At 36.2% G+C, this 22885-nt stretch overlaps 1 protein-coding gene across 2 annotated transcripts in view; it reads left to right on the top strand.

Moving 5' to 3' along the window:
* FNIP1 (folliculin interacting protein 1) overlaps positions 1-22885 on the top strand; it is a 150442-nt gene that overhangs the window by 80199 nt on the left and 47358 nt on the right. Inside the window, exons 3-8 of one of the 2 annotated variants that reach the window (XM_008061747.2) lie at positions 4978-5112; positions 10530-10630; positions 10906-10980; positions 13220-13311; positions 19427-19510; positions 20980-21051. In XM_008061747.2, the coding sequence (XP_008059938.1) occupies positions 4978-5112; positions 10530-10630; positions 10906-10980; positions 13220-13311; positions 19427-19510; positions 20980-21051 (559 nt within the window). The remainder of the gene's footprint in view (positions 1-4977; positions 5113-10529; positions 10631-10905; positions 10981-13219; positions 13312-19426; positions 19511-20979; positions 21052-22885) is intronic. The other variant, XM_008061748.2, reaches the window with a different exon arrangement.

Genomic DNA, 22885 nt, shown 5'->3' with positions numbered 1-22885 from the left:
CTTCACTGAGCTGTGATTGCCCTACTTCACCCCAGCCTGGGCGAGACTGAGGCCCTGTCTCCAAAAGAAAAGAAAAGAAAAGAAAAAACCTCAAAATAATTAAAGTAGCAGAATACGACCTGTTGAATAAAACAGGAAATGATGAGTCTGTCTATAGTGATATAAATAAATAAATAGAAAGTTTAACGAGGAACAGCATATTTATATAGTTTCAGAAATCCCCCCACCCCCCATACCACCAAATTATTAATTACTTCTAATTATCATTAGAAGAATGATAGAGATTATTTACAGTGGTGATACTTGGTAGGCAACACCTATATCAAGAATATCATCACTAATGGGACAAATCAAAATTGTATGCCATGTGATAGGATTCAGTAAGAACACTGTGTTTCTTCTGTGATTTTATACCCCAAGATTCAACTTGAATCTTTTTTTTTTTTTTTTTTTTGAGTTGAAGTCTCACTCTGTCACCCAGGCTGGAGTGCAGTGACAGTGACATGCTCGTGGCCACCCAGAGTCGACCTGCTGGGCTCCAGCGATCCTTCTGCCTCAGCCTTCCAAGTAGCTGGAACTACAGGCACTTCCTATCATGCCTGACTAATTTTTTGATTTGTTGTGGTCTCGCCATATTGCCCAGGCTGGTCTTGAACCCGCGGGCTCAGTCAGTCCTCTTGCCTCGGCCTCCCAAAGTGTGGGATTGCAGGCTTGAGCCACTGTACATGGCCCATACATGAATCTTAAAAGGAAACATCAAACAAATTCATTTTGCAAAATAACTTTTTTGTAATCTTCAAAAGTATCTAGGTCTTTAAGATTGAAGAGCACCGGGCTCGGTGGCCTGTAATCCTGTGCTTTGGGAGGCTGAGGTGAGTGAATTGCCTGAGCCCGCGGGTTCGAGACCCACCTGGGCAACTTGGCGAGACCTCATCTCTACAATAAATCAAAAAATTAACTGGGCGATGTAGCACGTGCCTGTAGTTCCAGCTACTTGGAAGGCTGAGGCGGAAGGATCGCCGGAGCCCAGCAGGTCGAGGCTGCAGTGGCCGGGAGCAACCACAGCACTCCAGTCTGGGCGACAGAGTGAGACTCCAACTCAAAAATAAATAAAAATAAAAATAAAATTGAAGAGCAGCAGAGAAACTTTTCCACACTAAAGGAGACGAAAGAGATAAAGCAACTAAATGTGATGCAAGATTTTCAACTGCATCCTTTTACTCTATAGGATGTTATTTGGACAACTGGTTAAGTTTTAGTGGAGTCTGAGGATTAGATGCATATAATGTACCAATCATGATTTCCTGAATTTTTGTCTGTATCGTAGCTATGTAGAAGAATGTCCTTGTTTGTAGGAAATATATATTAAGTATTCAGAATTGGAATATCAAGTAGGCAACTTACTCATTTGGTCAGGAAAAATAAGTTTTTGAACTTGTAACTTGTTTGTGATTGTTTGAAAATATAAAAAGTTAACGAAAATCTAGTTGTAAAAAGCTGGTGTATTTTTAAGTAACATTTATGGCATTTCTTATGCATAAGTAGAAGGTGGTGTTTGTTTTTGTAAGTTAGACATACAATATGGTATCACTTCTCTTAGGGATGAAAGTAAAATAGTAAGAGAGGAAAACCGAGCCCTTTTCCCCTACAGTTTCTGCTCATAGAAGGCCTTTGCTTACCTGAGAGTTGCTGGCTGTGCCCTCTCCTCTCCCTAAAGGACCATCTGTCACTATAGTTGTTGCTGTTTGGTTTCAGATAATCCTTGATTACAGGATGGGAGGGAGAAAAGAAATGGAGCAGCTAGAGGGTTGGTGGGAGAAAAATGTGTGTGTATGTGTATATTTTTGTGTACACTTTTATGCTTGTTTTTATGCTTTAGTCCTGGAACTGAAATATGTTCATCCCTTTCCTTCCTCTGGCAAACTGCCTTTTGATTTAGATCTGACATGCGTAGTTCCCTCATTCTGGAATTTCTTTCTGGCCCTCTCACTCTTCCTCTTTCACTTTAATTCCTCTTCTTTTTTTGTAGTCCAAGCTTAAAATGTCACTTCCTGCAAGAGACTTGCAGGAAAACCCCTTCGCCTTGTCTGCTTCCATCTAGCCTACCACCATGGCAGCAATCATGTGACTAACCCACCCATCTGCTGGCTGTCCAGTACCTGTGCTTACCTGCCCTTTCATGAGGATGTGGAGCGGACCACCACCCAACCACCTTAACCACCTGCCCCCATTCAAGGAAAATGTTTAAAAGTACTCAACTACAAGCAGCCATTTTGCCATTATCTTGCTAAGCTATGGTATGGCCATGTGCTCTTTGAGCCATGGCCAGGCCATGTTTTCTTAAGCTTTGGTCTCCTCCCCTACCTTGGGGAGGTAAATCTTCTCTTTTTTTTCCTCTCTTTCTTTCTAATTTACTATATAAGTGAACTATATTTTCTAATCTCTTTTTTTTTTTAATGTCACCTCCTTGGTCTCTTGAGACTAAATTAAGTCCTCTTGGGGCAGTTCACTTAAACATCATTGTTCTTTAACCTCTTCATCAGTAAATGGGAATAATAATGGTAGACTGTTCTGTTTTGCATACATTCATACTTATAAATTACTAAATACTGATATGAGTTAGCTGTAGCTGTCATCATTACTTTTGTTAAACATTTGAAATGCATATTTCATCACACATATTTGTGTAATTATTTGTTAAGTGTCTCTTTCCTGTTTTAGATTATTAGTTTCAGAAGGAAATGGACTGTGTCTTTTTATCTGCCTATATTCCCTAGTGCTTGTTAAACTTAGTACTTAAATACTTTTGTTGACTGATAAAACAGTGGTTTGTAATAGTGGATAAGTCAAGCCAACTGAGTTTGTCTGTAAGTAGAAAACAGACTTACTAGCTCTTGGTGAAGTTACTTAACTAACCCCTTTGGGCTTCAAGTTTCTCATTTGTAAAATAGGATTAATAGTATCTGCTACACTTAGCATTAGAGAATATCATACCTTGTGTAGCATTTTGTTGGTGATCAGTAACTAGTAAAGTTATTGAGAGGTAGCCAGGGATACCAATACTACAAATACCAGTATTTTTAGCAAGTGTTATAGAAGTATACATGGAAATATCTAGTAAAGTTTCTAGCTTCAATTATGTTAGCCTTCTACTTCACTTTTTAAAATAATAATTATGACTACAAATCAATAAATATATGCTAGTTCTCTGGAATATTATAATTATTATATAATATTATGTATTATGATTATATATATTCCCGTGTCATTAGGTAGGGTTTTTCTTCCCATTAAATAAATAGTACTTTAAGGTTTAGAGAGGTTAGGTAACTTGCTCAAGAATCCAAGTTTTGAACTCATGTCTAAGTTCTAAAACCTTTATTCTTTTACTTTAAATTTTTGACTAGAAATGATTTGGAGATTACTAAATGTCCCCTTTTGCAATGTCTTTGGTGATGGTGGCAGCTGTAAAACAATTTGTTTTCAAAACATTATTTGCTGTACATGGTGGCTCACACCTGTAATCCCAGCACTTTGGGAGACAGAGGCAAGAGGATTGCATGAGCCCTCAGGGGTTTAAGATCAGCATGGACAACTTGGTGAGAGGAGAAGGCTGAAGCGGAAGGATCGCCTGAGCAAAGAAGGCCAAGAATGCAGTGGCCGTGAGTGTGCCACTGCACTCCAGCCTGGGTGGCAGAGTAAGATTCGTACTAAAAAAAAAAAAAAAGTTATTTTAGTTAGATTGTTTCTTCTAAACAATATATGTATGTGTGTGTGTGTGTGTGTGTGTGTGTGTGTGTATAAATATATAACCTGAGTTCTGTTATATAGAGGAATGGACATACTGAAATTCTGATAAAGCACTGGAATATTTTTAGGACTATCACAGTCCTTGCTGGATTGTAACTGTGAGCAATGAAAGCTATAGAAGAACAATTGGGACAGAGGAGGAGAGAAAGGATTAAAGAAAAAGAAATGCATTCTTCTCCTATACTAGGATGCACAATCTTCTGGTCCTAAGCTCATCTCTTACTAAAAATTCACAACTAGTCATTATATGAATACATTCTCATTTCAAAAGGCTAAACATATATACTGAAATAGAAAGTCTCATTTGCATTTCTCTCATCCTACATTTCTCTTCAGAAAAAGTTAATTTTTCATAACAATATTATTTATGTTAACTTGTAATGAGTTTGTTATATTTAAATTAATTAGTACATATTAAAACTTCCTCAGTTTTTATTTCCAATATGGGAAAATATTGACAGATATAACTCACACAAAGACAAGGCTCTTAGAATCCTCAATAATGTTTAAGAGCATAAAGATTTTGTTTGTGTTTTGAGTCAGTATTTCACTCTGTCACCCAGACTGGAATGCAGTGGCATGATCACAGCTCACCACAGCCTCATACTCCTAGGGCTCACGTGATTCTTCTGCCTCAGCCTCTGGAGTAGCAGGGACTACAGGAGCATGCTGCCATGCTTGGCTAATTTTTTATTTTATTTTTATAGAGATGAAGTCTTGCTGTGTTGCCCAAGCTAGTCTCAAATTCCTGGGCACATACAATTCTCCCACCTCAGCCTCCCAAAGTGCTAGGATTATAGGAGTGAGCCACCATGCCTGGCCTCATAAAGGGGTTTTGAAACTAGATAATCTGAAAAATGCTGCAGTATATTATTAACTCACTGTTAATGAACATTGTGTAGGCCATGGTAATATAGAAAAATTTCCATGATTTCATAATGTTGGTAATAAAAACATAATATGAACTCTACAAATATTATAGTTATTAGAAAAGGAATAGAAAATAGTACTGGAGAAAATAAAGCAAAATGCAAATAGTTATAATAAAGCTGTATTATTTTGTATTATTTCATCATTGGTTTTTCCAAAGGTTTTCATACTATGATTAAATTTGTATAACGTGAAAATTCTGTTAAAATGTAAATGGGAATATTATCTGTATTTCAGAAACTTTGTAGTGATGCTCAAGTTAAAGTCTTTGGGAAATGCTGCCAGCTAAAACCTGGAGGAGACAGTTCTTCCTCTTTGGATAGTTCTGTAACTTCATCTTCTGATGTAAAAGACCAGTGTCCTAAATATCAGGTAAGATCATTGATGTCATTTATTTATTCACTCACAAATAATTTTGAGCTCCATTCAAGGGACTGGGGACTGGGGATATGTTAGTGATTAGTCCTCATCTTACTAGAACTTACATTGAAGCTGGAGAGACAGGTAATTAAACAAGCAAGTTTATAAACTTTGACAAATCTTAGGATAAAGAAAGTACAAAGAGTTACAGACATAGGTAGCAGGAGTATTTTCTCCTTATATTTTCCAATTCAGATTTATTGGACTAGGAGAATAATTTATTACCTTACATACTTTTCTTTATTGAAGTATGAATATAAATATAAAATATTTGTTCAGTTCAGTTGTAGTACAAAATTAAAGTATGATTGGAAGTCTATACAATAAATAAATGCAGTTTTATTTTTCAAAAGTAATGTGACTCTTAAAATACAGAGTCAGCAAATCAGTAATTACATAGGAACTTCTGTAAACTAATTGTGCTTTTCTTGTATTATGCTATTAAAAATAAATAGTGGCAAACTAATTCATATTGTAGAAACTGAGTGATTATAATCCCCTTTTGCATCAGAATCCCTAGAGGTTTCTTTTTTTAGCAGAAAAGCACTGAATTAGTGTAGCATAGTTCACTACACTTGATAAAATGTGATTTCAGGTATTAGAACATTGTCCTTGAGTTATACAAGCTATAGCAGATAAGTAGCTTACAGCAACCAGTATTTAAAAATAATAGACCTTTTAAATAAGGGACTTTTAAAGAGACAGCATGCTAGTAGTATTTTCTTAATTATAAGCTTCATTGTAGATTATGTCACATTTAAGATACAAAACATCCGGACTCGGTGGCTCAGCCTGTAATCCCGTGCTTTGGGAGGCCGAGGTGAGTGGATTTCCTGAGCCCGCAGGTTCGAGACCTGCCTGGGCAACTTGGCGAGACCTCATCTCTACAATAAATAAAAAAATTAGCCAGGCGTGGTAGCGCACGCCTGTAATTCCAGCTACTTGGAAGGCTGGGGCGGAAGGATCGCCGGAGTCCAGCAGGTCGAGGCTACGGTGGCCAGGAGTGGCCACTGCACTCCAGTCTGGGTGACAGAGTGAGACTCTACCTCAAAAATAAAAAAAACAAAACAACAAAAAACAAACCAACAAAAAATTACACAACATACCAGTGACATTCATCATAACTATGTGGTATATGTTAGAGCAGGCAAAGAGAACTTTCATAGCAAATTATATGGTCTCATAAAATTTAAGCAGCAATTTATTTTTACTGTACTTTGTTTTCTGGGGATTATTTTCTTTGTGTAGTAGTAAAATATATAAATGCTTTGATATTTAAATTTATATAGCTTGCTTAATATAAGAAATAATAATTTTAGTCAAAGTAATAATGGAGTTAGATACATTATAGCAAAAATGAACTTATAAGGGAAGGCTTTTATCTCTGTCATTAACCAGAAGTAGTTTAGGTTGTCAACTAAGATTGGCATTGATTTTTTTTTTAAAGTAGGACTCCATTATTTTAAAAATTACTATATTCTGTTTCTGAAATGCTGTTCTCAGTACCCAGACCTCTATGCCTTGAATAGAAATTTGATCTTAACCAAATCCCTAGAATAAATGAATTGCTTCCTATTAGTAACTCAAGTATAAACAGAGATGACTTTTTCTGAAAAGTTAACTTTTAATAAAGGTACAAAATTAAGAGTACAGCTCTGAGAAAGAAAAAAATTACATAAATGAACATATATAAAACTAAAATAGTTTATTGTTGCTACTTGAGGTATCTTTGTTAAGAAAGGTGAAGATATCTAAATGTATGGATCGCTTTTTAAAAAAACAAAGTAATAGGACAATGTAGGATGGAATATAAACAGATAAAAAGTGAAAGAATTACATTATGAAAAGAAAAATAATGTACAGATGTATTTCCTGGTCTCCAGTTGTGAAATGAGGATACTCGTCACTTCATGGTTATTAGTATTTTCTCAGTATTTTAGAAACTACTAATTCTTGATTTTCCATTATGGAGTGGATTAATGAAATCTGTGAATAATCCTTATTTACTATCTGAGATGGTTATGTAGGTCATCTTCCTCAAATATCATTATATTTGTTATATAATTATATTATTATATAATTGCATCTGTTAAGAATTGCACTGGGACACGTTCTAAAACAGTGGCTTAAATAAATTAGGATTGTTTTCCTTACACAGTAAGTCTGAAAGTATGCTATCTAGGCATGATATGTGGGTTTCAGGATGTCTTCAAAGACCAAAGTTCCCTTATCTTTCTACTTAGAGTTAATGTATACTGTTACCTTGGTCATAATATGGCATCTCCATCTCTAGTAACTTCCATTTCCAGCTCATTGACCAGGCATATGTCAAATACATATAAATGAATAGGTCTGAAAATTGCTACTCCAACCTTTAGTCTAACCTTTTAAGTATAGAAATGGCTCCAAATCTCCTATCTTCAAATGAGACTGTGAAATGAAACTTTTTCAGTTGGACAGATTGGTCCCTGAAACAAAATGAATTTCAGAAAATAAGGAAAAAGTAGCCTGGGCATGGCATTGCCCAGCACTTTAATCCCAGCACTTTGAGAGTTGGGGGTGAGAGGGCTGCCTGGGCCTAGGGGGTGGAGACGAGCCTGGGCAACTTGATGAGACCTCCTCCCTACAAGAAAAGGGAAAAAAATTAGCTGGGTGTGGTGGTGCATGCCTGTAGTTCCAGCTACTTGGAAGACTGAGGCGGAAGGATTGCCTGAGCCCAGCAGGTTAAGGCTGTGATAACCATGAGAATGCTACTGCACTCCAGCGTAGGCGACAGAGTGAGACTCCGACTCAAATAAATGAATGAATGAATGAGGGAGAGAAGGAGGGAGGGGAGAATAGATATTTGGTAGGTTAATAGTGATATTTGCCATGGTATCTAAATAGTAGCCAGATGGATAACCTTAATATTTAACTGTTGTCTGATCCTGTGAAGACAAAGAATAATGAGAAGGAATAACTTACTCATCAGGAGGTTCTTTGAAAATAAGACATTCTAATGTTTAAGTGAGTCTTTAAAAAAAAATTGTGATAAGGATACAATGCGAGATCTACCCCTTAAATTTTTAAGTGTGCAATGCCTTATTGTTGACAACAGGTTCAATGTTATACAGCCGATCTTTAGAGCTTATTCATTCACATAGCTTGACTGAAATTTAATGCCATTGATTTGTAGCTTCTCATTTCCTCCTCTCCACCACACCTGCTAACCACCATTGTACTCTTTGAGTCTATGAATTTGACTATTTTTGATACCTCATATAGTGGGCTATGCAGTATTTGTCTTTTTGTGACTTATTTCATTCAACCTAATGTCCTTATGATTCATATATGTTGTTGCATGTTGTAGAATATTCTTTTTTAAGTTTATGTGGTGTTCCATTGAACATACATAGTACCACGTTTTGTTTATCCATTCATCTGTCAATGAACATTTTTGGGTTGTTTCCACTTCTTGGCTATTGTGAATAGTACTGCATTTGAACAATGAATAATACTACTAATATATCTTTTACATCCTGATTTTAATTCTTTTGGATTAAATGCCCAGAAGTAGGGTTGCTGATCATTTGATAGTTTTATTTTTAGTTTTTGGAGGAATTGCCATATTGTTTTTCATTCTTACTACATCATTTTGCATTCCCACCAAAGTGTACAAGGGTTTTTCCACATCTTCACCAACACTTGTCTTTTGTTATTTTTATAATAGCCAGCCTTACAGGTGTGAATTGATATCTCATGGTTTTGATTTGCATTCTTTGATGATTAGTAACACTGAGCAATTTCTCTCTCTCTGTATCTGTTGGCCATTTGCGTCTTCTTTGGACAAATGGTCTCTTCAAGTTCCTTTTTTTTTTGAGTTGGAGTCTCACTCTGTCACCCAGACTGGAGTGCAATGGCCACTCCCGGCCACTGCAGCCTCGACCTGCTGGACTCTGGCGATCCGTCCGCCTCAGCCTTCCAAGTAGCTAGAACTACAGGTGCCCGCTACCATGCCCGGCTTATTTTGATTTATTGTAGAGATGAGGTCTCACCAAGTTGCCCAGGTGGGTCTCGAACCCGCGGGCTCAGGCAATTCACTCACCTCAGCCTCCCAAAGGCACGGGATTACAGGCTGAGCCACTGAGCCCAGCTTCTTCAAGTTCTTAATTGCATCAACTTACAACTATAGGGTTGTAAGAGTTTCTTGTATATTTTGAAGATTAACCACTTCCCAGATAGTTTTAATATATTTTCTTCCATTGTGTAAGTTGCCTTTTCACCCTCTTGATCGTTTTCTTTGCTGTTCAGAAACATTTTAATGTGATGTCATCTCATTTGTCTGCTGTTGCTTTTGGTGTCACATCTATGAGATTATTGCAAAGACCAGTGTCATCAGGCTTTTCTGCTGTTTTCTTCTAGTTGTACAGTTTCGCCTCTGAACATTTAAGCCTTTAATCCATTTTGAGTTGATTTTTAAAAACTGTGTTTATTGTGTGAAGGTCCAATTTATTCTTTTATATGGGGATATCCAGTTTTCCTAACAGCATTTGTTGACGACACTATTCTATCCCCATTATGTATTCTTAGCACCATTCTTGAAAATCAGATAGTTGTGTATATGGAGATTTATTTCTGGGATCTTGGTTCTGTTCCATTGATCCATATGTCTGTCTTAATGCCAGTATCATGCTGTTTTGCTTATTGTAGCTTCATAATATATTTTGAAATCAGGAAGTGTAATGCCTCCAGCTGTGTTTTATCTCTAAGGTGATTTGGCTCATTGTGATTTTTGTGGTTTTATGTGAATTTTATAATGTTTTTCCATTTTTGTAAAAAAAAAAAAAAAAACCATTATAATTTTGATGGGGATTGTATTGAATTTGTGGATCACAAATGTGCCTTTTTTAAAAAAATGCAAATTAGATATAAATTGCTCCATTTGTGGATGCTTCTTTTGCACAATAGGAGTAGTAAAAATTATTATGTATATTCAATGTATTCCACTTATTATCTATTCTGGAAAAATGTTGCATAAATATAAGATATGGTTAAAAATATCCATTTGCTTAATATTGGTCATAGCAAAAACCTAGAAGTAACCTAAATGCCCATGAGTAAAGGAAACTGGTCTAAAAAAACTGATATTTTCAAACAGAAAAATACTATGCAGCTCTTAAAATGAATTAGTTAAATTTATGTGTAGCAATATGCTTAAATCCACAAGACATTGTAAAATGAAAAAAAATTCAGAACAGTGTATACAATGTAGTATTAAAACCCTTTATGTAGAATAACTATAGAAAAGGAATTTTTAATAAAAATCACTATCTGAGATTGTAACAAGGTTTTAATTTCTGTAATTTTATTAATGTATGTTTATTGTTTAGGGTTCTCGGTGCTCTTCTGATGCCAATATGCTTGGAGAGATGATGTTTGGCTCAGTAGCAATGAGCTACAAAGGATCTACTTTAAAAATTCATCAGATTCGGTGAGGGCTTCTCTGACTTTTTGCTTTTTTTTAAAGAATCCATTTTTAGATAATGTTTTTTTGTTTTTGTTGCAGAGAGAGATGTGTATAATTTTCACTTAGATTGAGCTTGTCAGATACTCCATTTATGATGTTTTATGGTTTTAATGCTACTTCATGGCTCTTGTAACTGTGCTGTGAAATCTCTGTGACTTACAAATGTTTATTCATAATAAGTCAAACAGGTTGTTATGTTTTAGTTTTGATCTCTCTCTGACCTTCTCTTTTCTTCATAGTTCCCCTCCACAGTTAATGCTCAGCAAAGTATTTACAGCACGAACCGGCAGCAGTATCTGTGGAAGTCTCAATACGTAAGTGCTTGTGGGTTAAGTAAGTGCAGGAGGATATGGGTTATTCTAGATGTGTCGAGTACACAAGTGAACAAACCACTTTAAGGATTGCACAAGTTCAGATTTTCTACCTTCTCTTAAGTATGAAAGTTCATGGAGGCTGGATTTCATTCTTAGTTGAGATTAATTGAAAAGTAGCCGGGCACGGTGGCTCACACCTATAATCCCAAGACTTTGGGAGGTGGAGGCAAGAGGATTGCCTGACCCCAGGGATTGAAGACCAACCTGGGCAACTAAGCAAGACCTTGTCTCTACGATAAATTAAAAAATTAGCCAGGAGTGGTGGTGTACGCTTGAAGTCTCAGCTACTTGGAAGGCTAAGGTGGAATGACTGCCCGAGCCCTGCAGGGTTGAGGCTGCAGTAGCTGTGAGCATGCTGTTGCACTTCAACCTGGGTGACTGAGTGAGACTGACTCAAAAAAAAAAAAAAAAGAAAAGAAAAAAGAAAGAAAGAAAAGAAAAGTTGTGGTTTCTGTTTCTTTAATTTGCTAGAAGCTATTTCTATAAGTAGAATATTGAATGCATTTCCATCTTAGGTTGACATGCAGATTTTCTGTTTTGCAGTGCCATGCTGAGTTAGTATCTGTGGGGTTGTACTCTTCAGTCAGATCCCCTACAGAATTAACCCTGCAGGCATCAGTGGCCTAGGTCAGCTATATGGGTATTACACAAAATTTGTGAAACACATAGTAGTAACCACAGGGATATTGCAAGCTATTATGCCAAAATTAGAATAATAAAGCAAAAACAAGGCAGGCATAATGTCAGGATCATGGGCCATGGACCAGAACCTAGCAAATGAAGTATTGAGTCTAGGGTTAGTAGTAGACCCTAGACACCTAGACACTGATTTTGCAGGTAGACAAAAGACATAGATTTTGTGATAGTAAACCCTAGACATAGAATTTACAGGTGCCATATTAAAACGGGGCTCACTAGCTAGCCAAGTCCCTGGAGATAACCAAAGGGCAAAAGCAGCAAGAGTTAGCAAGGATTCTACTCAAGACTATAGAAATTCTCTTGGGTTTTCATAAGTTGTTTATGCGTTAAAAAGACTTCTGCTCAAAGGAGATTTATTAGTTAAGTTTCTAATACCTCTAGCTCTTTTTTACTTTTCTTTTAGGAAGGAAGGTATTCTTTAAAATATTATGTATGCTTTAAAAAAATCTTGATGCCCAAAAATACTAATTTTAAAAGTTTAATATTAAAGTAGAAATTAGAGATCCCATGTTGGAATCATTGGTTTTAGCCAAAATTACCTTAGTTTCTTCATCCTTTCCAAGTTCTAGCTAATAATTCCTACTATTTCTATAGAGGATACTTTATGCTAAAAGTAATTTTATTTTTGCCATCCTGAAAGACTTGCTATGAGAAGGACTATAGGCCATTTGTAAGGTATGGAATATAGATAGTTTTTAGATACTTGGTGATTATTCGTTTCTTCCTCCTCTGTCTTCTCCTCTTCATCTTCCACCTCCACCTGCCAGATGATTAGGAAATATTTTCAGCTCTGAAATATGGGGAGAAACCTTGTTTGTAATTTAAATCAGAGTCAGCAACTTTTTTTTTTTTTTTTGAGTTGGAGTCTCAATCTGTCACCCAAGCTGGAGTACAGTGGCACTATAATGGCCACTGCAGCCTCAACCTGCTGGGCTCGGGTGAGCCTTTCGCCTTAGCCTTCCAAGTAGCTGGAACTACAGGCATACACCACCACACCGGCTAATTTTTTGATTTACTGTAGAGACATGGTCTCACCAAGTTGCCCAGGCTGGTCTCAAACCCCTGGACTCAGGCAATCGTCTCGCCTCAGCCTCCCAAAGTGCTGGAATTACAGGCTTGAGCCACCGTGCCTTGCCTCTAGCAACTTTCTTTAAAGGGCCAGATAATAAATAGTTTTGACTTTGTGAGCAAAACAGTATGTTGTTTCTCAGCTCTGCCATTGCAGCATCAGAGAAGCCATACACAGTATATAAATGAATGGACATTGTGTTTCCATTAAAACTTTATTTGCAAAAAGAGGCAGCATACTAGATTTGGCACTCAGGCTGTAATTTTCCAATCCCTGATTTAAATTATTATTTCAGTTAGTTTATAATGCTGATCGGAAGAAACTGTTTTATACTAATTGGGATGTACAAAGAATTATCATTAAATTATAAAACGAAGTTGAAATTAATTAGTTTTTCCTCCCCTTCTGTAGGCTACAAGATAGTCTTGAATTCATCAATCAGGACAGCAATACATTAAAGACTGATAATAACACAGTTATTAATGGATTACTTGGAAATATAGGTAAATGGTTCCTTTGATTCTATAAATTTAAAAAATGTTCACAGTATAGCAAGAGTTTGAAGTTATTCTTTAATCAGGTCTATTATAATACCAGAATTTCAAATACTATAAGTGGAAAAGACATTTAATTGCAAGTATATATAACATTTGTTTTGTTTAGAAAACATATTTTTCAAATTTTTGAGTATAATATTTTATATCTGAAAAAGAGCTGCTGAAGATTTATCTGACTTATCTTCACTTTAAAAAAAAAATTTGATGCATCTTTGAAAGGTGCTGTTATTGAAATGAAAAACCCTTGCTAGTTCTTTCGACTATTTCAGCTGAGGAAGACTGATATTATACCTGCTTTCTTCTCTCTTCCTAACCATAAAAGTCATTTTAAAATGGTGTTCATTTTTGTGACCTGAAATTGAGGTGAGCAGATGTTCGAATTTGATGTTCCTTAAATAATTTCTTAGAAAACAGCTTATTTAGTAATTTGGTTAGCTGATTGTTGTTATTTAATTTCAACATTTAAAGGTGACAAACTGTTTCAAAAATTTCTCGTTATTTGTCATAGCTTATATTAAATTGCTGCTGTACTGCAGTATTTCCAGAGCTTTAGTGACCCAGGGAGTGGGCAGGAACTAGAATAGGATGACTATTTCTCTGACTTTCTGTTTTGTACAAACATTTATTTATAATTAATTTTAACAAATATGAGTTACATGTATTAGTAGAAAACATAGTTTTTCCCCCCAACATGAGCAATAAAGCATTCTATTAATTATTTTTTATAACTTTTGTTTATTCAAATGAATAATCATTTATTAAATGCCTACTACTGTAGGTTTAGTCAGTGTTAAGCATGTACTTTATAATGTGTGTGTGTTTTATAGAAAAATAGAAGTTCTGCTTTTTCTTAATTCATTGATTTTAATAAAGTAAACATGTGACAAAGAAATTACAGAGTCCTTTTTCTTTATAATTTGACACTTCAGAACTCAAAGGGCTTATTAGTAAAAGCAACTCATTGTATTAGTAAAAATCCATTATTATAAAGGTAAATTATACTTTAGAGGTTAGAGGTACACATCTTCTCTGTTTTAACATAGAATGCAAAATTAATTCATTTAGCAAACTGCATACTTTAAATAATGAACACCTTTAACTTACAGACTCTTAATTGTGAGTTAAGGGTGTTTGAGAACCATTTGTTATTTTGTTTGAATTTACAATCAATAAGTATTTGTCGCATACCTGTAATACCCCAAGCACTCTGCTATACCCTGAGGATACAGTGGTGAATCAGACACAGTTCTGTTTCAGTGGATTTGTAGTTAGTGGGATTCAGAAAAGTAATACAATTATAGTATACTACAGTGAATTCTTGAACAAGGTTAAGAGCAGAGTGATAAAAATGAGAATCACTGATTTAGTCCTAGAGAGTCAAGGAAGGCTTCCTTGAGGACAGGAGGCCAGATGGTTGGGGTAAGAAATGTTCTAGGAAGAAGTAGTAGTATAGACACAGAACTAGGGACAAAAGATCATAGACTATAGAAAGAATGTGAATAAATCAGTATGTATGGAGCACAGAGTTAGGAGTAAAGGAAATGAAAATAAAGAGTTGAATAAAAGGCAGATCACAAAGGGCACTGTGGGCCACTCTGAGGAATTTGGACTTAACCCTTTATGTATTGGATACTAGTGAAGCTATGTTAGTTTGAATCCTCTGCCAAGACAGGATTAAACATGCAAGGATTTTATTAGGGGAAGTGACTGTATGAAAGAAACTGAGAAGAGAGTGAGCTGGGAAGGGTTGAGAGACCCATCAGATTGAAATTAAGTCTGACCCTAAGTGAAAGAGAAAGATAGAAGGTTGACTGAGAGTGTCTCAGCCTGCTCTTCAAGGAAGGTTTGGCAAGGCCGTTGGGAATTCCTTGAGTCAAAGTTGATTGTTAGAAGTTTCCCATGTCTCCTCCAAATGGGCATGTCTTAGTATACCCTGCTGTGTTCAACCGTTGACTGGGAGCAACCTGTTGGCTATGTGGCTTTGCACAAATGTGGCAAAGGATTTCAGAGTACAGCAGCTGGGGTTCTGGGTCAGTTATACTCTTTATAGTGGAAATCTTCAAGGTTCATTCTCAAGACCGCCACAAAGGGCTTTTCAGAATATAACAGTACGGTCAGATTATATTTGTATGTACAAAAGAATATTCTAACTGCTGTGAGAATGGATTCAAGTAAGCAAGTGGGATTGAGAAAAGTCTCATATTAGAAGGATGCTCATGGTAATCCAAGTGACAGATAATAGCAACCTAGAGTAAGATCGTGTCAGTGGGGATAGATAGTAGTTGAGAGATTTATTAAGGAAGATAGAGTGGACAGGATTAGCTAATTAGATAGAAGACGTGAGGGAAAAAGATAAATCAAGTTTGATACTTTGCTGTTTGTGTAATGCACGATATGGTGGCATTCACTAAAAGGAATAGAATAAATTGATGGTTATTTTAGGTTTAGGCATGTTGAATTAGAGGTATTAGGATATCCAAAGTAAAGATATCCATTGTAGTTAGCTAGTTAGATAGGCATATTGTAATGGTAGCTGTTTTAACATAAAAATTTATGAACGTTTAATAATTTTAAAGCAATAGAAGTTTTGTCTCCTTTGTGTAAAATCCAAGAGGTTGTTCCTCATTGGCAAATAGTTTTTTTTCTAAGCAATGTTTTAGAAGTCTTATCTCTTTCTTTCTGGTTCTACCACCTTTGACATATAGGCTCTAAGGTTGTGCTTTTATCTGCATCAAGCCAATGGAAAGGGATTGAGTATGAAAGAAGGCATGTCCACTTCATAACCATCTCAAACTGAAAGTGACACATCACTTTTTTTTTCATATTCCATTGGCTAATCATATAGCCGCACATACGTATAAGGAGATTTGAAAATTATAGTCCCTAGCTGGGCAACTGCTTCCCAGAAACTATTTCATATTATGGAAAGGGAAACACAATTATTTATTGGACAGTTATCTGTGTCTGCCATGGATCTGAGAATTGTCAGCTATAAATTATAATTTAGGGTAGAAATGGATGAGATGTAAAGAATAAGGAGGAAAAATTGTTAAAGATGGAACCTAAAAGTTGGGAATGTTGGCTTTAAGAAGGGGTAAGGGAGCCGGGCTCGGTGGCTCAGCCTGTAATCCTGCACCTTTGGGAGGCTGAGATGAGTGGATTGCCTGAGCCCGCGGGTTCGAGACCTGCCTGGGCAGGGAGACCTCATCTCTACAATAAATCAAAAAATCAGCCGGGTGTGGTAGCGCATGCCTGTAATTCCAGCTACTCGGAAGGCTGAGGTGGAAGGCTGAGGTGGAAGGATCGCCGGAGCCCAGCAGGTTGAGGCTGTGGCTGGGAGCAGCCACTGCACTCCAGTCTGGGCGACAGAGTGAGACTCCAACTCAAAAAAAAAAAAAAAAAAAAGAAGGGGTAAGGGAAGATAAGTCCACAAGCTGAGACTGAAGGGTAAAAAATATAGTGTGTTATCATGGAAGCTGAGGGAAAAAATGTTTACAGTGTAATAATTGTCAGCGTCAAAAATTGCAATAAGGTAATATAAGATAATGTGGACTACATTAAGCAACAGAAAGGCTTTTGGTGGCCCAGATGAGCAGTTTCGTTGAGAAGAATAGAAACCAGATTTGAAAAGAGATCTAGAGGTTGGTCTTTTGTCCAAGATGCAAGTAGTGGTTCTCAAACCTTTTGGTCTCAGCACCCCTTTACCCACTTAGAAATTGTTAAAAGCAATTTATGTGGATTACATTTTTTGATATACACTACAAAGGCAGATCCCTAAAAACCCACAATTTATTTATAAAAAATTATGTATTTATTCTTAAATGTTTATATTTCAGTTACCTTTAAAGTACTCTCTGATGCAATATACCTATTAAGACACTTTTTTCACTACTCAGTTTTTGAACATGTCCATTTTGATGCTTTTTAGTGCTTCTGCCATTTTTTGTTCACCTCTTCCACAATGGCAAAACATTTTCCTTTGAGAACTTTTTTCATCCTGTGAAACAAAAAAAGTCACTTGGAGTGAGATCAGGATAGGGTAGGTTGGGCACAGGAGTCGTCCCATTTTTGCTAACAAAAACTGTTGAACACTCAGTGTGATATGGGCATGTGCTTGTAAATCACCCATTGTGAAATGGGCAGGCACATTCAAAGAATCTCCAAAAATTTAACCAAAGCTGAATGCAGCCTCTCACAACAACGCTAGCTAGTATACTCATGCAGATGGGTTCCTAGAATACTAACCTAGTGGGAAAAGCCTGTACTACAAAGGGCCTCCAAAAATAATTCTGTTTTTTGGATGGTTCCCCCTTGTATGTTAGAAATTACAGTGAAAATTTAAAAATATTTATTTAGTAATTCACTAAAAATAGCACCAATAGCCCCTTTTATGTTAATATAAATAACTTAAAGAGTAGCGTTGTTTTACATTTTTGCAAGTCTCAATATCTTGCTTAGTAGAATACAGCTGGATTCTCATATTTGCTTCTGTACTCAGTCTTTTATGATATGTTCTTTTGCTTGAAGTGTGTTAAGAGAATTCTATCTCTCACAGGTATGTAGTTGGAAAATGGAGGACCTCACAGACCATCTCTTTGAAAGAGTCTCAGGGACCCCCAGGGGTCCTTGGACCACATTTTGAGAACTACTGACCTGTAAGAGTAGAGATATGGAGACAAGGTGGAAGAGACTTGACTGTTTTTAAATGTTGATGGAAAAGGGGAATAATGAGGATGAAGCTAATGATAGAGGTGTTAATGGGTAGATACAGGTTTTTGAAAGAGAAGGAGGCATTGGGGTTCTAGCTGACTTAGCCTTAACTTTGGAAGAGAGGGTATCTCTCAGGATTTTTTTTTTTTTTTTACTGAATAAGTCTCTAGTGCATTGTAAGGCTTGAACAACATTACTGTTTAGGAAAGGAGGAGTCAAGAATGGGTGAGAATTTGATTACATTTGGAGGTAGGGTTGAAGGAACAAAGAGAACCCCTATCTGGTTGATTCTTCTGTGTGTATGCACAGTTATTCATGTATATGTGCATTCTGTAAGAAACTTATGCTGAGAGTAAGGAAGAGGTGGATAAGGAAGGATATTAAAGAAGTAGATTATTTTTGAAGAAATTAGGGAAATAAAGCCAGGTAGAATTGAAGAAAGAGCAGACCACTGAGACATGGAAGGATTGCTACACATGCTCAATAATTACAGAAATTCTTGTTACAGAAAAATAATATCTGTTAGCAATTTGAAAAATGCAGTTGTCACTTTTTAAAGCAGAAAGCCCCCCGTTCTGTCCTAGGTACCTCTTACATGGCTACTTAGTCTTCCTTGATTAAACATTACTAACAGGTAACCCAGCTGCTTCCTTTTGGGGTCTTCAGACTGCTGTTACCTTTTGGTTAAGTGTACAGCAGGCACTTGTCTTAGACAGCTGGGAGTGTGGTCCTGTTGCCTGCATTGGTATTCCTTCTTCTATAGTGACTGACTCCTGGTCTAGGAAACTTGGTTTCTTCCATTACTTGGTAACTTATCACTAGTTAAAAAAAACAATTTTTAATTTGTCAATAAGATCTCTTTTCTGTTTTTGCTCCTTGTTGTATGCTATGTGCCAAATGCTTATGTAGTTTTCTCCTTACTGCAGTTGTAGGAGATTGCTGTAATCATAAAACTGACCTTTTAAAAGAAATTTATTGGGCAGTTACCAAATTATATAAATATCACTACTGTGCTTTTTTTGAATATTTAAGAATATTGTTTTAGATTAGAAAAGATAGAACATTTAAAGTATTTTTTCCTTGTATAATAGAACCTTATTTCTATTATTATATATGAATTTATCAGTAAATAGGCATGAAATTTTTGTTTGATATAAACTGCAACCCAAAGGAAGACCATTCTGTTTCAAGAAAGGGATGCCAGCTTGAATTATTCTTATTTAGTTTAAAAGTTTTCATCCATATCTGTTGGTCTACTCTTGTGCTGCCTTAGCTCACTTTTTTTCCCCTGACACATTGTGGCTTCTCTAACAGTCCTCTTTCATGTGTATTTTACGTTTTTGCCATGTAGGTCTTTCACAGTTCTGCAGCCCCAGGCGGGCATTCTCTGAGCAGGGTCCGCTCCGCCTGATCAGGAGCGCCTCTTTCTTTGCAGGTTTGCGATGTGCTGTGTGGGTAGACTAGTTGGTGTGCCCCAGCGGCTAGACTCTTGTAGTTAAGCTGTGGAAACAAGAGAGTGCATGAATGCAGTTGAGGAGGTTGCAGTTAAGAAAACACTGCTTAGGAAATATAAGGACTTAACTCCTGGCCAGGCTTGGTGGCTCATGCGTGTAATCCCAGCAGTTTGGGAGGCCAAGGCTGGAGAATTGTTTGAGCCCAGGAGTTCAAGACCAGCCTGGGCAACCATAGTAAGACCTTGTCTTGCTATACAAATTACAAAAATTAGTCAGGTGTGGTGGCACGTGCCTATAGTCCCAGTAACTGGGGTTTAATTCATCTCTACTGCATATATTCTTAAAATTTCCAGAAACTAAGTTATCAGTAGAATTGTTCACATTTTCATGAAATTCCAGTTTCTCATTTCTCTCAATATGTCATAATGATTTTAACTTTAGAATCCTAAGCCAAAATTTAGTATGCACATTATGATACCGCTTAGAATTTTTAATGTGACACTGTCTTGTTTCCATGGCCAAATAGCTTTTGTACCATAGTTTACCAATTGCAGAAAATTATCCTATCTTGTTAATATTGTAAGATTTCTGATCTACATTATTCCATAAGAACAGTTTTTCTTAGAGCTAAAATTTAGATGAACAAGCACCATTATAATGTTCTAAAAAGGCATATATAAGTATATTTGTTTGTGTATTAAATTGATGATTGTAGAGTATATGTTTGCTTGTATATCCAGGACTCTTATCATATTCCATGTTTTTACACATTTCAGCAGGTTACCTGACATTGCAGCCTTCTAGTGGAAATTATCACTTGTCACTGTTCTCAGCTTGATATCAATTTAGCCCTTCTTGTTTTAATTAATATTTACTTTCCCTGTAAACATTAGATATTAATAGCACATAATTATAGAAAATTTAGAAAAATATAAAAATTAGGCAAAAAATATACATTAACCATCTTTTCAGCCAAAGTTACATGCTTTTTTGTTTTATAAACAAAATTAAGATCATACTGTTCAAACAAATTTCTCAAACTTTTTATTATGGAGAATTTTGAAACTTATGTTGATAGAGGCAGAATCAGTAACGAGAGCTGTGATATACCCATCACTTAGCCCCAGCAGTCGTCATTCATACTGTTAGTAGCTTGCTTTTTTTCATTTAATAGTATCTTACGAATATTTTTCTAAAATATGACTTTTAGTCATCCCTTGCTTCCTTAGATGTTATGTTGTAGATTATTTTCATACTGTATGTAAAATCTTCAGATAGCTCTCAAAGCTTGTTCAACTGAGTAATAGCTCTTGGTGTTGGGTTGGTGCCATGCTATTGAAAAATTAAGGGAATGCAATGAGATGAGCATGATTTAGTTTGATATTTAAAGGGAACAACATTCACCTGAATAACTGTATTTTATAACTGACAGTTTTGTCTTACCTCACAGTTCACAGCAACCCCATGGACATGCCTGGAAGAGAGCTGAATGAGGACAGAGACAGTGGCATAGCACGGTCTGGTAATGTCAGGTTCATGTATTAATCCAGTTTTTTGTGAGATTTTTGTTAGTTGGCTTTCTTTTTCTTTTTCATCTCTGCCTTTGTCATCCACTTCTAAGTGTGCAGTTTGTTCATATATATTAACTTTACAAGAGAACTGTGGAAAGAATAGATCTCAGTTTTACGAATTTTGAATTTTACTTGTTTATGATAAAGTGTACTGGGTACAGTAAAGCTTGGAAGAATGCATGCTGGTCTAGGCTTAGCCAGTATAAGAAAAAACGTATTGGTCAGAAGATTGCTTTGAAACCATAGTAGAAAAGCACTTTTGCTTATATTTACTTGCTGCTAACTAGAGTGTCAGTTGTCAGATTGTTTCTTGCCTGCAAGAGCCTAGGCATTTTGAACTAATTGTATGCATTTTTTCCAACTATGGACTCTTCCAAAATTCATATGTCTAACGTTTAATGAAACATGCTGAGGATTTAAAAAAATTAAAGCCCAGATTCTGCTGCTGAGCATAGATGCACAGAGACTAGTAGACTAGGAAAACAGTTAGAAAAATCATCTAAATTTATTTTGTGATAGGTTCAGTGATCGACCTGCAAAGAGGCTCAGAGAAAGGACACCTAGCTTAGCCTTGGTAAGGGGCAGGGTTGCCAGCAGTGCTTTCCAGAGGGATGATGCTTGAATTGTGTCTGGAAAAATAGATAACAGTTATCCAAGCAAAAGCATAGAAAAAAAGCATTTTCACTAAAACAAAAAATATTTTTTGGGACCCAGAGAACAGCATAAGTAAAAGGAAGAGTAATCTTAGGCTTGAATTACTGCTAGATATGAGAAACTTAATTCACTGTATTTATCCACATGTGTTGCCACATGATTTGGCTCTGCTGTATAGATTGCTTATAATTTGGTCTTAAGTATAAATGGAAAGTCCAACCTTACCATATATTGTAATTTCTAGGTGTGCTTCAGAATAACAAGGAATCATTTCAAAATGTTTTCAGATGCCTGAACTTGGCTTACAAAGACTGTCCTAGAGAAGGACTTAGGCATCTGTATTTGAGAAACAATGAAAAACCTAAATCTGATTGTGATAAACAGCTAGGTTTGAGAACTACCATTCTAATAGGACAGATGTGTTTTTCAAATAATCTCATCCTTTTCTAATTTGATTAATTTTTGTTTTAAATAATCTGGAGTATTTTTCTCTTAATACCCTTTGCTTCTATGTAATCTGTGGCAGAAATTGAATTATTCTTTTATTCAAAATTTGAGAGGTGATAAATTAATTTATCCATACTTCATTTTCTTTATACAAGGGAGGCCCCTCCAAAAAAGGAATTTATTTATAAAAAATTATTCTTACATGTCTAAACTTCAGTCATCGCCAAAGTACTCTCCGTTTGATACAGTACACCTACCGAGATGCTTTTTCCACTGCTCAAAACAGTTTTTGAACTCTATCCATTTAGATGCTTTTTTTAGTGCTTATGCTGTTTTTTGTTTCACCTCTTCCACATCGACAAAACGTTTCCCTTTCAGGACTTTTTTTCATCAAGGGAAACAAACAAACAAAAAGTCTCTCAGGGTGAAATTGGTTGAATAAGAAGGGTAGGGCATCGAGGTCATGCTGTTTTTGGTCAAAAACTGCTGAATACTCAGCGTGGTATAGGCAAGTGCCCATCATAAAATGGGGAAACATGTTGAAAGATTTCATCTCCAAAAAAAATTTCGACTGGGCTCAGCCTGTAATTCCAGCACTTGGGGAGGCCGAGGTGAGTGTATTGCCTGAGCCCACGGGTACAAGACCAACCTGGGCAACTTGGTGAGACCTTGCCTCTACAGTAA

The sequence above is a fragment of the Carlito syrichta genome, unplaced genomic scaffold, assembly GCF_000164805.1.
Source record: "Carlito syrichta isolate Samal-C Ts95f unplaced genomic scaffold, Tarsius_syrichta-2.0.1 Scaffold305570, whole genome shotgun sequence".
NCBI lineage: Eukaryota > Metazoa > Chordata > Mammalia > Primates > Tarsiidae > Carlito > Carlito syrichta.
This window is presented reverse-complemented; position numbering and strand designations above follow the sequence as displayed.